We start from the raw sequence: 15,662 nt of genomic DNA, 5'->3' as shown, positions 1-15,662 counted from the left end.
TTCTTTTCAGTCTTTGTTTTTCTTTCGCTGTCCTAACACCACCACCTTATTCTTCATCATATTCATCTTATTTTCTCTCTTTCTTTTCTTTTTCTTCTTTCTCTCTCAATCTGCACAGAATAACAAACCCCATTGATATACGGATGTAGATTTTATGAAATGAAAACATAACCCGTCGGGGCTACTGCTGATCTAGCAGGAAACAAGTAATAAAAGAGAAAGAGTTAGCGAGAGAGAAAGAAAGAAAGATGAGGAGATCTTACAAACTATATAGTACTTCCATATGTAGATCTTCAATTGGGCCAACTTCAACCAGCGACTATGGCTCCGCCATTAAAGAAAACTTGTACAAATTAAGTCTTAGGACATAAAAGAGACGACCAGATTGTAAGTGTTTTTCCTTTATTCAAAACCTTTGATGTTTTTAATCTCATACACAAACTCGTGTCATCAATTAAAATTGGATTAGGTATTATTTCTAAAACTGGATATTTAAATCTCATAACAATCTCTAAATCCAAATAAACTTTCATGTTCTGAAAAATTGAAATAGGGAAATGTTCTGGAAAACTTTATATGGATTTAGAAATTGAATTGAGTAATGTTATGCAACTGGATATTTGGTAATTAGACTTGCATGTGCTTTATTTATTAATTTAATGGTGAGGTGTTTGAATTATTAACTCGATTGTTTTGATTACGTTTTATGTTTGCTGGAATTTTTTTATCAATTCCTGGATGTTGTATTTTATGCAAGAATTTTGTAATCAGAGGGAAGTTAAAGATGAAATTAGCAAGGTTTTCAGTATATTTTCATGTGTTTTGTTTTTATGAATTTAATGGTGAGGGTTTGACTTGTGAACTCGATTATTTTGATTAGATTTCATGTTTGTTGGCAAATTCTTATCGATTCCTAGTTGCACTTTATGGAAGAATTTTATAAATAGGAGGGAAGTGGAGAAGAAATCAACATGATTTTGAGTCTATCTTTGTTAAGGACATTTGGTTATCATCTAATTAAGAGTTTTAACTTAGTCAAATGTATATAACCGAGTTAATTAAATTAGGTTAGTTGATAGAGTTGTTGGGTTGTTAAGTTAGTTATGAAACTAAAGTTAGTTATGAAACAACTAACAACCTCTCTCTTTCTCTACATTTTTCTGTTTTTCTCTCTCTCTCTCTCTCAAATCTCTATTTAAACTAAGACTCTCAATGTAAAAGTGGTTGATTTGTATAATGAAATAAATCTCATTTTCTGATTTCCGCCTCTTCTTCTTCATGAATTCTAACATGGTATCCGAACCTCTTGATTCTTCAATTTTTCTTTTTCAAACAAGTATGATCTTCTAATTTTTCTTCTTCTTCTTCTTTGGTTTTCTGGTTGTTCTTCTTCGAATTTCATTTTCTTCTTCTTTAGTTTCTGTTCTTCTCTTTCCTTTTAATGGCTACTGGTTCTTCTTCTTCTACAATTTACTCATCTTCTTCTTCTTCGATTAATCTTCCTTCTCCTTCCACTATAAATCAATATGTCTCAAATAAATTGACTTTTACGAAGTACATCTTTTGGAAATCTCAATTTTTACCTCTCCTATGTTCTTATGATGTTCTTAATATTGTAGATGGATCTTCTCCTTGTCCTGACAAATTCACTCGAATTCATCCTACTGATCTTCCCTCTCTTAATCCTGAATACACAAATTGGATCAAATAAGATCAAATGATCCTTAGCTGGCTTCTTGCCTCTCTCACAGAGGAAACTCATAATCAAGATTTTGATCTCACAACTTCTCAAGATGTCTGGACTGAACTTGAATGTTCTTATTCATCTCACTCGAAAGCTAGAGTATCCAATCTAAAGACTGATCTTCAAAATCTGAAGAAAGGATCTGACTCTATTCAAAACTATTTCAATAAAGAAAAATCAATTGCTTTACAATTACGTCAAGCTTCTAACCCTATTTCAGGTGATGATCTATGTGATATACTTTTAAGAGGTCTCACAGCTGTTATGGTTCTTTTCGAGCTGTCTTTTCTCTTCAATCCCAGTCTTATTCTACTAATGATTTACTTGGTCTTCTGATTGCAGAAAATCGATTACAACGTGAAACTTCTTTCAATCTTCTCAATTCCTCCATTAATTTGAGTCAGGCTTCTTCTTTTCGAGGTTTTCGTAGAGGTCAATCTTATTACAAAGGAAGAGGTCGAACTGATATAAGACATCATGGTCGAAATTTATTCAGAGGATGATCTTCTTCTCCAGTTATATATCAAATCTGTGGCAAATCTGGTCATTCAGCTTATTATTGCTATAATAAGAACAATGCAGCTTTTCAACCTTAATCATCCAATTCTACTGTTGAGTATCAATCTTATCTCACTGAATTTGAAGATCCTAACTCCTATTTTCCTAAATACTCATCATATCCCTATTCTGATTTTGACTACTCCTCTATGCCTCAACATTTCGAATCTCATCCATTCATAGATAATGAAACACATTTTCCTGCAATCCACAATACCTATTCTTCTGTTCCACCACAAGGTCCATCTTATTCTTCAACCACATGGAATCCTGATTCTGGTGCCACTCATCATGTTATCTCAGATGTCTCCAGTTTAGGAATTAAATCAGAATTCAAAGGCAAAGGACATGTCAAAATTGGTAATGGTTCAGGTTTGTCTATATCGCATACTGGTTCAACAGTTGCTTCATATGATTCACATTCATTTTTTTCTTAACAATATTCTTCATGTTCCTACTATTACTAAGAATCTCTTATCTGTTCATAAGTTTGCTAAAGACAATAACTGTTACTTTTAATTTTTTCCTGAATATTTCAATATCAAGGACCTTCAATCGAACAGGGAGCTTCTTCATGGTCCATATGAGGATGGCTCTACACTATTCAGCTGCATTCTCATCCCTCTGTTGTTCAAAGTTCTGTGTTTGCTGCTACATTGGCTTTTGATTTGGCACTCAAGATTGAGTCATCCTGCCTTCAGAACAATGAAGCATGTCATTTAGGCAAATAATCTTCATCTTCCCTTGTTCCTTTTGTTTGTAACTCTTGTCAAACTTTTTCATAAATCAAGTGTATCTTCTGTAACAACTCCATTAGAATTAATACACTCTGATGTTTGGGGAGCAACATCTTCTTCTTCTTTTAAACTGAAACTTCACTCGAGTAAAACCTGACCCTTCCCCGGGGTCCTAAGGAGACGTCCGCAAACCTCAAGGAGCAGTTCTAGTTAAACTGAAACTTCGCTTAAGTAAAACCTGACCCTTCACCGGGGTCCTAAGGAGACGTCCTGGTTAAACTGACCGCGCTCAAGCCGGCACGATAGGCAGCTCTGATAGCTAAGGCAACAACAAGAGACCTTACAAGGAGAAGTCCTAGTTAAACTCACTTTACTCGAGTCAAACGCGGTCTCCACTTGGGATCCCAAGGAGAGTCCTAGTTAACCTACAACCCTGGTAGAGGTGGCCAGGGGTATCAGGGAAGTCCTGGCGAAACTCGTCGTGCTGAAGCCGATAAAACAACCCTAGTAGCGAAAGCCACGACCAGGGTTACAAGGAGAAGTCCTGGCGAAACTATTCGTGCTCAAGCCGACGAAAACATCCCTGGTAGCGAAAGCAATGACCAGGGGTCTAAGGAGAAGTCCTGACTAAACTAGTTGCACTCAAGCCAACGAAACCATCCCTGGTAGCGAAAGCAGCGACCAGGAGTCTAAGGAGAAGTCCTAGTTAAACTAGTTGCGCACAAGCCAACGAAACCAACCCTGGTAGCGAATGCAACGACCAGGGTCTAAGGAGAAATCCTAGTCAAACTAGTTGGGCTAGAGCCAACGAAGACAGTCCTGGGAGCGAAAGTTATGATCAGGAACATGGTCGAAACCTGGAGGTTATCCAAAAGTGTTTGTACCGGGCTAATCTGGTGATGAGTCATGAAAATGCCTCATCTGAATATCTTAATTTAGACTAGTTAGTCTAATTCGAGCTGTTACTCTGATGTTTTGCTTGTGTTTCCTTACTCAGGTACCTTTTTCAGAGTTATGTGTGCAAAACGGATAAAAGTCGGAGAAATGCAGATTAGGGGTATTTTGGTCATTCTGTGATTCTGATTTCATGATCAGTATTAGTGCTCGGATGGAAAGTAGAGTCCAAGACGAACCCGTAGGCGAAAACGGAAGTCAAATCGGAGTCCGGATGAGTAAGATAGAGCTAGTCAAAGTTCGGGTCAAATTTGGTGGACCAAGAGTCAAGAAGGACACGTGGTGCGCATCGAGCAAAGTAATCAGAGGGACAAGAAACAAAGTGGGCTACTTTCTGTCACGTCCAGAGGTACACCAAGCTATACTCGTGACCCGGACAGCCCAACCCGACTCGATGACGTCAGCTGACGTCATCGTCATCTTCTTCCTTTTATTAGAACCGAGAGTTGTTCTTCTTCAAATCGAGATTTTTCAAAACAGAGAAAGTTTCTCTTATAACCGAGAGAGAAAAGGAAAGAAGAGAGAAGAAAGGAAAAAAGAGAGAAGAAAGGAAAGAAAAGAAGAGAAAGGAAAGAAGAGAGAGAGATTCGATTCGGCCATGAAATGATAAAGGAAAACAGAGACAGAGGAAGGGAGGAACTCGGATTGGGAGCCCTCTCTTTAAGCTCAACCAACAGAAAGACTAGAGGGAGAGAGAGAGAAGCTAGAACCAGAGAAAGACAGAGAGACAGAGGAAAACCGAGATCATCTCTCCATTCGGCCATTAATGGAACCGAGAGCTAGAGTGAGAAACAGTTTTTGAGAGTTTACTGTTAGGTTTCTTTTTCTTTTGATTCTTCTCTTTGTGAGAGAGAGAAGGAGAGATTGAAAGAGTTAGTAAGAGAGAAGCTCTTGAATTGTAGAGAGAGAAAGAGATTTAATTTAAGTTATAAAACTCCATTATTATTTTTTTTCTTCTTCTTTCTTCATCATATTCGGTTGTAAAGATTAAGAGAGAGTTTCTGTGTTCATTAGAGAGATAAAGAGAGAAGATTGAAAGAGAAAGAAAGAGAAAACAGAGAAGGAGAAGAAAAACCAGGGAAGGAAAATTATTTTCTCACCTGGAAATCGTTTCCGGGAAGACGAGAAAATAGTTTTCCCTAAGGGTCTGTTTGGCGGAATTTTGGAAAAAACAGAAGGAAATCATTTCCCTAAGGCCCTGTTTGGTTTGGAAATAGCGAAAAAGATAAGTTTTCTTCCATTCTCTTTTATTATTCATATTTATTTAAATCTCGATCATGATTAGCTAAGACTCTCCATCTAGGGTTTTACGATGAAACCCATTTTTGACCTTTTAGAGATATAATTTTTATTGATTAACTCTTGATTAATGCTTCATAGTTTAATTCGTTTTAGTTTGATAAATAGATTTTCTTTTCACTATTTATACTTTTCGATTTGATGCATCGTGCTTATGTTAAATCATTTGACGATTCATACTTATTAATTGATAAATAGTAGTTTAGAAATTTATTTATTTAAAATAAAATGATTACATTGTTATGTTTTATTCGGTTTTAACGAAAACATCTCCCGGAATTAGGATAGTTCATTATCCGAAATTCTGAGTTATAAAAAAAAAGAGAATTAATTAGATAATTATTTGCTCTAAAGGTAATTTTATGTGGTGAATTCCTAAACCCTAGATCCTCTCCCCCATTTGAGTTCCTTGTATCATTTGTAATTATTTTCTTTCCATAATTTTACTTTAATATTTTATATTTTATTACCAAAACCTCATCAAAACCAAAAACCAAGTTACTCCCGAGTCTTAGAATAGGTTTCACTTAGTCTCTGAGGAACGAACCGGACTTACCGGAATTATCACTTGACGCCCGTATACTTGCGGGTGGTGACCTATTTAGGAAACTTTCTAGGCCCATCAAGTTTTTGGCGCCGCTGCCGGGGACTAAGTTCAAAATTTTTTCTAAACTTGGAAAGTTTTTATTTTTGGTAAGTTTTTATTTTTGGCCACTTTGACTTGCTTCTCTATTTTTGGTGTGCAGGGCATTAAGGAGCGAAAGAGAAGGCGCAAACAAGGAGGAGGAGTCGAAAAGAAGAAATTTACAGTTTTATTTTATTTTATTTTTGGTGAGAGAGAGACTTTAGAATTTCTAGACTTTATTTTTGGATTTAAGTTTTGACCCTAATTTAAAGGGCATAAATTGTAACCGAAAAAACCAAAACGAAGCCTCGGGTTCGAACACTCGCGGGGAGAGTGGCCCGAGTCGTCTGCAAAGGTCGTCGCCCGTCTCGAACGGGAGGTAACTTTCTCTAATCACCCACGAATCCCCTGTTAGTGGGTACTTTTTATAAGATCTTAGTAGTGCTTCCTCGGTTTTCGTGTTAAAAAAAAAAAAAAAAAAAAAAAAAAAATAATAATATTTTGGACCAAAAGAAAGGAGTCAAGTTTAGTTACATAAGTGTCAATTCTCATCTTGTGATCGTGCCTGACCATCATGGCGCATTTTTCTAATGGTTGGACGTACCCTGTTGATGATGATGACCTTGATCTAAAGGGACCCGTCATCAACCGAACTGATATAACCTTAAGAGAATACCAACAGTTGCGTAAAGACTGGCTTAAACAACGTGGTACGACTCTAAGAGATTGTCAACGACTTAACGAGGGGAATAGGCTAGTTGAGCCTAACCGAACTGGTATGACCCTAGGAGAGTACCAACAGATGTGTAGAGACGAGCCTAACCGACCGGGTATGACATTTCAGGATTATAAACGAATGTCTAGAAACAGTCCGATTAGTGAGTGGAGTAGACCATATGAGCCTGATCGATCTCATATGACATTAGGAGATTATCAGCAGATGTGTAGAGACGAGCCTAACCGACCGGGTATGACATTTCAGGATTATAAACGAATGTCTAGAAACAGTCCGATTAGTGAGTGGAGTAGACCATATGAGCCTGATCAATCTCATATGACATTAGGAGATTATCAACAAATGTGTAGAGATGGTCCGATTAGCGATGGATATGGTCCGACGCCAAATATATATGAGAGACCTTATTGTCCACACTATTCTGAGACCAATGACTTTAGAGACAGGTATGATCCTAATATGTACGGAGGAAGTTATTATCAAGAGTCTACGTTTAATTACACTAGCGAACCTTATTACGAGGAGACTCTTGAAGATAGATCTCGATCAGAGTCCGAGAGTCGTCTTATTGAGATTATGTCACAATATACGACTCAAATGCAGCAGGATACTGAGTCCTTGGCTCAACAGATGAAAATGTTTAAGTCACAGTTATTCGCCGACGAGGAAGGGGGTTCACCACCCCAAACTCAGGAAGGTACTAGGTACGATGACGAGGTTAATACGTCTAACCCTAGTACTAAGTTAAATGTCGATGAATTTACTGATAATACCCTAGAGCCTGAAAGGTCTGATGACCTTGTTGTCTTGCTTCCTCCACCTATGTCATCTCACCATGATAGGACTGTATTAGACGTTGATATCCAGAATGACGGCGCTATGAGCAAGTTTGGGAATGACACTATTCTGAACTTTCCGACATTTGAGATTTGTAAGGAGTCAGCCTTAGATGAAATTCTAGGAAGGCATGATATTATGAATGACTGCGAGACTCCAGATGTATTTGAGGACATTGATGACAGTAGAGACATGTTAGATAGTTTGTCAGACTGTTTACCTAAGGAAACCATGGACCTTGACGTGGTCCCCGAGCATATTGCCTTACCCTTAGAGTCTAGTTTGACCTTTCACATGGTCTCAGACTCGGTTGTTGATCCCTTTTGGGACACTTCAGATGTCTCCTCGAGAACGTCTATGGAAATAGTGGATATTCTATCCACTAAACTTGCAGATGACTTTCTGCCTTCGACGGATATATTGGCCCTTCATTGTTATGTCGATCCTTTTGATGACTTTCTAGTCATTGGTCCGAGTATTTATAGTTACTTAGTGGACTGTGCATCCACTAAGTTTGGGGATTGCCCCTCTTCTTTGATAGTCTCACATGCACTCTCTGCAATTCACAAAAATGTGAGACTATCGTTTACTGAAAAATTTGTGTTTTGGGTGGACCCACAGATGTATCGAATATTGGTTTACAGTTAATCACATATCTGTAATCCAGTAGGTTAATCCTTTTTATTTTGTCGAATCATCTGTTTCGTCTGGCTGAAGACGTTAAACTTAGCGCTTTCTGGGAGGCAACCCATGCAGAGGACGATGAACCGGGTAATATCTCTCCCTTCACCCTGTTATTTTTTGCATAGTCTTCAGAACATTGAGGACAATGTTCGGTTTAAGTTTGGGGATAGGGGAATGAATTTTTTGCTAAGTCCTTATTTCAAAAATTCAAAAGGGTTCAAAATTTTTCAAAATTTTAAAATTTTTGGATTGAAAATGTGAGTCTAGTTGTTTTTGCTTGTTAATAGTTATAGAGTCTAGTTTGTCAGACTATCCGTTTGCTAAAGGTTTTTCCACGAATTTCGAGTCTTGAAGTTGTTTGTGCACTAGCCATGTGAGTGTTAGATAGGTGAAGAGTTGACTTTTCTGAGAGAACTTAATCAATCATTAGTGGAGACTTAACCTATGTGAGATTCTGCGCCTTTCTTGTTGTTTTGAGTGATCTCTTCTGAGCTAATTCTGAGTAGAATGAAGAGCTACTCAACCTCGCAATATTGAAAGAAGAACTCATTTGATCTCCTGAGTTCAAATTTTACAACCACTAGGGATGTCATCAGGAAGTAAACCTTTCTCTTGTAGTCTGAGAAACTTGAAAACAGTGTCAACTAGAGGAAGATAGAAATCTATTTGTTAGAACCCTGAGAATAAGGCATGAAGCAAAATGAAGAGAATATTACCAAGGAAAGAATAATGTGAAGAAAGTAGTATTTGTATTATGAGTCGTATGAAAAAAAAAAAAAAAAAAAAAAAAGAAGAAAAAGTTTTTAGTTCTGTTTAAGTGTTTATTCCCTGAAGTAGTTCTTGAAGATTTGAAGACGTCGAGTTCTCAGGAGTTCTAGTCACATCCTTAACATCTATTGACCTCTAGGAAGCATTGTTAGAAAGTAGATCAGGTGAGAAGAGTTGGTAAGCTTCCCCATTCCGTATTAGTGGTTGTTTCTTCCCTATGAGATCAGTCGTTCATCAAAAATTTTAGTCTGTCTTTTGTAATGTGTTGAGTTTTTCTTCATGCTCATACTCGCACATTGAGTGAAACATTTCTGAGTGACTTAAATTTTTGAGTGTATGACCGTGAGGCAGTAGTCGAGGCGAAATATATTGAGAAGGTAATTGAGGTCTTGTCTTTTCAGAACCGAAATGATACTCATATTGGCTGGTCACGTGCACTTCGAGTCTTGATTACTAGTGAAGAGATTTTTTTTTGCATTTGTATGGTTTGGTCGATTTGGATTTCATTTCTATTAACTTTCGAAAATCTACCGGATAAACATTTTTAGTTCATGTCATACTTAACCCTTTTGGAATTTTGAGATATTTGAATTTTGTGGGTATATTCACTGCAAACCCTCACGAGACAAAACTCGTCCTCTTGGGTAACCTAGAGGTTTAACGGCTTGTTGCACGTGCTAAGTGCAATCGTGATTCCCTACGAAAGTGGTGAAGGTGGGTTTAGTTTTATTTTTCTATTTTTGCTCGAGGACTAGCAAAATCTAAGTTTGGGGATGTTTGATGAGTCATGAAAATGCCTCATCTGAATATCTTAATTTAGACTAGTTAGTCTAATTCGAGCTGTTACTCTGATGTTTTGCTTGTGTTTCCTTACTCAGGTACCTTTTTCAGAGTTATGTGTGCAAAACGGATAAAAGTCGGAGAAATGCAGATTAGGGGTATTTTGGTCATTCTGTGATTCTGATTTCATGATCAGTATTAGTGCTCGGATGGAAAGTAGAGTCCAAGACGAACCCGTAGGCGAAAACGGAAGTCAAATCGGAGTCCGGATGAGTAAGATAGAGCTAGTCAAAGTTCGGGTCAAATTTGGTGGACCAAGAGTCAAGAAGGACACGTGGTGCGCATCGAGCAAAGTAATCAGAGGGACAAGAAACAAAGTGGGCTACTTTCTGTCACGTCCAGAGGTACACCAAGCTATACTCGTGACCCGGACAGCCCAACCCGACTCGATGACGTCAGCTGACGTCATCGTCATCTTCTTCCTTTTATTAGAACCGAGAGTTGTTCTTCTTCAAATCGAGATTTTTCAAAACAGAGAAAGTTTCTCTTATAACCGAGAGAGAAAAGGAAAGAAGAGAGAAGAAAGGAAAAAAGAGAGAAGAAAGGAAAGAAAAGAAGAGAAAGGAAAGAAGAGAGAGAGATTCGATTCGGCCATGAAATGATAAAGGAAAACAGAGACAGAGGAAGGGAGGAACTCGGATTGGGAGCCCTCTCTTTAAGCTCAACCAACAGAAAGACTAGAGGGAGAGAGAGAGAAGCTAGAACCAGAGAAAGACAGAGAGACAGAGGAAAACCGAGATCATCTCTCCATTCGGCCATTAATGGAACCGAGAGCTAGAGTGAGAAACAGTTTTTGAGAGTTTACTGTTAGGTTTCTTTTTCTTTTGATTCTTCTCTTTGTGAGAGAGAGAAGGAGAGATTGAAAGAGTTAGTAAGAGAGAAGCTCTTGAATTGTAGAGAGAGAAAGAGATTTAATTTAAGTTATAAAACTCCATTATTATTTTTTTTCTTCTTCTTTCTTCATCATATTCGGTTGTAAAGATTAAGAGAGAGTTTCTGTGTTCATTAGAGAGATAAAGAGAGAAGATTGAAAGAGAAAGAAAGAGAAAACAGAGAAGGAGAAGAAAAACCAGGGAAGGAAAATTATTTTCTCACCTGGAAATCGTTTCCGGGAAGACGAGAAAATAGTTTTCCTTCCCTGGTTTTTCTTCTCCTTCTCTGTTTTCTCTTTCTTTCTCTTTCAATCTTCTCTCTTTATCTCTCTAATGAACACAGAAACTCTCTCTTAATCTTTACAACCGAATATGATGAAGAAAGAAGAAGAAAAAAAATAATAATGGAGTTTTATAACTTAAATTAAATCTCTTTCTCTCTCTACAATTCAAGAGCTTCTCTCTTACTAACTCTTTCAATCTCTCCTTCTCTCTCTCACAAAGAGAAGAATCAAAAGAAAAAGAAACCTAACAGTAAACTCTCAAAAACTGTTTCTCACTCTAGCTCTCGGTTCCATTAATGGCCGAATGGAGAGATGATCTCGGTTTTCCTCTGTCTCTCTGTCTTTCTCTGGTTCTAGCTTCTCTCTCTCTCCCTCTAGTCTTTCTGTTGGTTGAGCTTAAAGAGAGGGCTCCCAATCCGAGTTCCTCCCTTCCTCTGTCTCTGTTTTCCTTTATCATTTCATGGCCGAATCGAATCTCTCTCTCTTCTTTCCTTTCTCTTCTTTTCTTTCCTTTCTTCTCTCTTTTTTCCTTTCTTCTCTCTTCTTTCCTTTTCTCTCTCGGTTATAAGAGAAACTTTCTCTGTTTTGAAAAATCTCGATTTGAAGAAGAACAACTCTCGGTTCTAATAAAAGGAAGAAGATGACGATGACGTCAGCTGACGTCATCGAGTCGGGTTGGGCTGTCCGGGTCACGAGTATAGCTTGGTGTACCTCTGGACGTGACAGAAAGTAGCCCACTTTGTTTCTTGTCCCTCTGATTACTTTGCTCGATGCGCACCACGTGTCCTTCTTGACTCTTGGTCCACCAAATTTGACCCGAACTTTGACTAGCTCTATCTTACTCATCCGGACTCCGATTTGACTTCCGTTTTCGCCTACGGGTTCGTCTTGGACTCTACTTTCCATCCGAGCACTAATACTGATCATGAAATCAGAATCACAGAATGACCAAAATACCCCTAATCTGCATTTCTCCGACTTTTATCCGTTTTGCACACATAACTCTGAAAAAGGTACCTGAGTAAGGAAACACAAGCAAAACATCAGAGTAACAGCTCGAATTAGACTAACTAGTCTAAATTAAGATATTCAGATGAGGCATTTTCATGACTCATCATCTGGGTTCTGTTTTGCAGGAGGAATTAGTAAGACTAGGTCATGCTAGAATAAACTCAAATCTTTTTTGTTTTGCAGGAACGATCATTCGGAGCATGCGTAGTAAGCTTAGGGAAAGTGCATTAGTAAGTTAGGTTTTGTATTAACAATGATAACTGATTAATTTTGTAGGATCACCGGAAACGAGAAGAACAAATATGAAAACAACTCAGCAATCAGGAACAGAGAGGGCACGACAGTTCAAGGAAATAAAAGGAAGCTCCAATTAATAAAAGAGGTCTATCACAGAAGAAATTGCAACCAAAGTACATCAATAAGAGTATGACCATTCAAATCTATTACTGAAGAAATTGCTAAAAATGAAAGAAAAAGAAGTTGAAGGTAACAAAGCGCCAAGAGGACCAAGATCACCCCTATCTCGTGAATCGAGACAAGAACTTCAAAGAGTCGCCCGGGAAAGGGACAATTTAGCAAAAGGGATCCTCTGCTGACAGGAATGCCATGACTAACACCTGGCCAAACCACCATTTGTGGGGTCGGACCCAAATTGGTATCCCGGGTAACTATCCCTATTATCGGAAAAGTTACCCTTAACTATCTCCATCATCGGAAAAACATCACCAAAGAGAACACCAAGCATGAACTCGAACAAGGGCCTCATCTGGAAATTTTAGCAGTTGAAGATAAAAAATTAAGAGAAGAAATACAAGGGGAAAACATTGATAAGAAATCAGGAACTAGGGGATCCTATTTACAGTCACAAAGAGACCTCCTCAACGAGCAAAAATCATTAAGACGGAAGAATAAACGGATCTCGGGAACACACAGAGTCATAATGACTAAGAGAAACTTCCGGCTCGAAACGGTCAATTCGGAAGAGGCATTAGCAGAGCTCGAGGAGACGCGATGGTTGCTCCACACGCAAAACGCCACGTGTCCTCGTATGGAAACAAAACGACTATCGTGTGCAGTAACCCAAAAGATTAACGCCGGAAACGCGTGATCAAAGGATCAAATCCGCAGAGTCACAGAATCACGCATGGATCAAATCCGGATCAAATTCGTGATCAGAGGATCAAATCCGGAAACCCACTCATGTCTTCATAATGTCTCTCCTCTAGAAGCTATGTTTCACACTAAGTCTGACTATAATTATCTTAACGTCTTTAAGTGTGGGTGTTATCCATGTCTTAGACCTTACAATAGACACAAACTTGATTTCAGAAGTTCATTGCACATTTTTCTTGGCTATAGTCCAAAGCATAAAGGCTATAGATGTCTCAATCCTCTCACTCATCAAATAGTTATCTCTAGTAATGTTGTCTTTGATGAATCTCTCTTCCCTTATATATCGATTTCTGCTCCTTCTACTTCAACATCTTCTCTTGCTCCTATGCCATTCTCTCCTCTTCCTGTTCCTATTCTATCTTCCTCTTTTAATTCTCATGTTCTTGCTCCTCCTGCTCATACTATTCCCTCTTCTTGTACTCCTCCTTCTTCTAATCCTCATTCTCTTGTTCATAATTCACCTTCTCCTCATAATTTTCCTCCTACTCATAATTCTCATGTTGATAATTCTCCTGTTCCTTCTTCTTCTCCTATCTTAAATACTCATCCTATGACAATCATAGCCAAAGTATGTATTAGGAAACCCAAGGTTTATAATGTTTCTCTATAGTCCATGATCTTACTCCTACTATTTTTCTTCAAGCTTCAAAAAATCAGAAATGGAGGCTAGATATGTCTGGGGAGATCAATGCTCTTATTCAAAATGGTACTTGGGTTCTCACTCTTTCTTCTCCAAGCATGAATGTTATTGGGTGTAAGTGGGTTTTTCGTATTAAGAAGAATGTTGATGGTTCTATCTCTAAATATAAAGCAAGACTAGTGGCTAAAGGTCTTGATTATGAAGAGACTTTTAGTCCAGTTATTAAGCCTGTTTGTATCAGAATTATTTTATCTCTTAGCTGTCTCTAAAGGTTGGGTTCTTCGACAGCTTGACATCAAAAATGCCTTACTGAATGGCCTTCCCAAGGAAGAAGTTTACATGTGCCAATCTCCTGGCTTTATTGATTCAGATAATCTCACTCATCTTTTCAAACTTCAAAGGTCTCTTTATGGTCTTAAGCAAGCTCTAAGAGCTTGGTTTGAGAAATTAAGTACTTTTCTCTTAAGCAAAGGTTTTCAGGCTTCTCAAACTGATACATCGTTGTTTTATAGCATCTCTTCTTCTTCTATCATCTAAATTCTCATCTGCGTGGATGATATAATCATCACAAGTAGTGATCCCTCTTTAGTTCAGACCACTATTACCACTCTCTCTCAAGAACTTGCTATCTCTGATTTGGGTTCTCTCAATTATTTTCTTGGCATTGAAGTTGATGATGCACAAAATGTCCAGACGTTGACTAACGTCTGAAGAGTCAAGATCAGACCTGAAGTCCATTGGGTCAACCCGGCTTAAGGTAGGAGGGACAACTGAGCCCTTGATGGCCCATCGCATATTCCCTTAACTAAGAGGTCGGCCAGAGGAAACTAGCCCTGTAAAACGCCCTTGACATGAACAGATCAACCCTGAGGTCCTCAAAGGAGTAAGGGGGTCCACACAGGTTCGGCCAATGTCTTATGCCCAGAACTGGGGAGGCAGAAGCGCCAAGCGACCTACCGACTTAATCTCGAAACTTCGAGAGAGATCCCAATCGGCTACATATCTCGAAGTGTTTAAGCAAGTTTGGACTCCACGTATCTAAAGAAGGAAACTTCTCCTTTAGAGTCTATCACTTTGGCAAGATGTCTATGAAGAATCCTTAAACTTAGGAATTTCCACTTATCAAAGATCTGAGATAGACTCTAAGAGAAACCCTAGATACTCAAGAGAGGAAACTTCTCCCTCGGTTGGACGACAACCGCCTCACCATCGCCACTAAACACAGCCGGCCTAACATCGCCTATAAAAGGCCCCCCACATTGTCCTTCACAGGACACGATCTCTCAACCCCAAAAATATCACAAGAAACTCAGAGTTCTCATAACTAGCCCCCCAAAAGGATCAATCAATATTCATTCTTTTACTACAAAGAGCACCCTGACTGGCTTGAGTGTTAGAGCGGTTTTCGAACCCTTTGCAAATTTTCCCCCCTTTGGGAACAGACGAACAGGAGCTGGAGCAAGGAGCAGGAGCGAGGAACATGAGCAATGAGTTCCTTTTCTTTAATGCCCTCACGCCTGTTGAGTAATGCCTTTGCTCTTCTTCTTCCACTATAAATAGCCTCCTTGTGCTTAAGTTTTTCCCAAGAAAAATCCTTCTAAATCATTCTATCGTCTTGATATTTCTTTTTGGCTCCTTGATTTTGATAACTTTGAGATGAGGCCCCTGTTCGAGTTTACACTTGCAACTTCCTATACGATTTTTCTTCATAGTGGTCGTGATAATGGGTGGGCTTCTTCATAATGGTCGTGATAACCTTACGTGCCATTTGGAATGTACTGCCGGAAAGGTGCAGCTCTTGGTGCCGCTTCCTGCTCTGCTCGTCGAAAGGAGGGTGATGTGGGCGGTGGAGAGTCATTTCCTAGGGTTGTCCTCTTCCGGAGGCGCTCCCCTTGGATGG

At 38.7% G+C, this 15,662-nt stretch overlaps 1 protein-coding gene across 1 annotated transcript in view; it reads left to right on the top strand.

Moving 5' to 3' along the window:
* The first annotated feature begins 6,619 nt into the window (after window positions 1-6,619).
* Window positions 6,620-15,662, top strand: part of LOC147531616 (uncharacterized) — a 34,949-nt gene continuing 25,906 nt past the window's right edge. The window contains exon 1 of the mRNA XM_086650589.1: window positions 6,620-8,620. Within this exon, the coding sequence (XP_086506715.1) occupies window positions 6,696-8,138 (1,443 nt within the window). The 5' untranslated portion in view covers window positions 6,620-6,695 and the 3' untranslated portion in view covers window positions 8,139-8,620. The remainder of the gene's footprint in view (window positions 8,621-15,662) is intronic.

The sequence above is a fragment of the Eschscholzia californica genome, unplaced genomic scaffold (genome assembly GCF_041429995.1).
Source record: "Eschscholzia californica isolate CP2 unplaced genomic scaffold, dmEscCali1.0.p SCAF_6, whole genome shotgun sequence".
NCBI lineage: Eukaryota > Viridiplantae > Streptophyta > Magnoliopsida > Ranunculales > Papaveraceae > Eschscholzia > Eschscholzia californica.
This window is presented reverse-complemented; position numbering and strand designations above follow the sequence as displayed.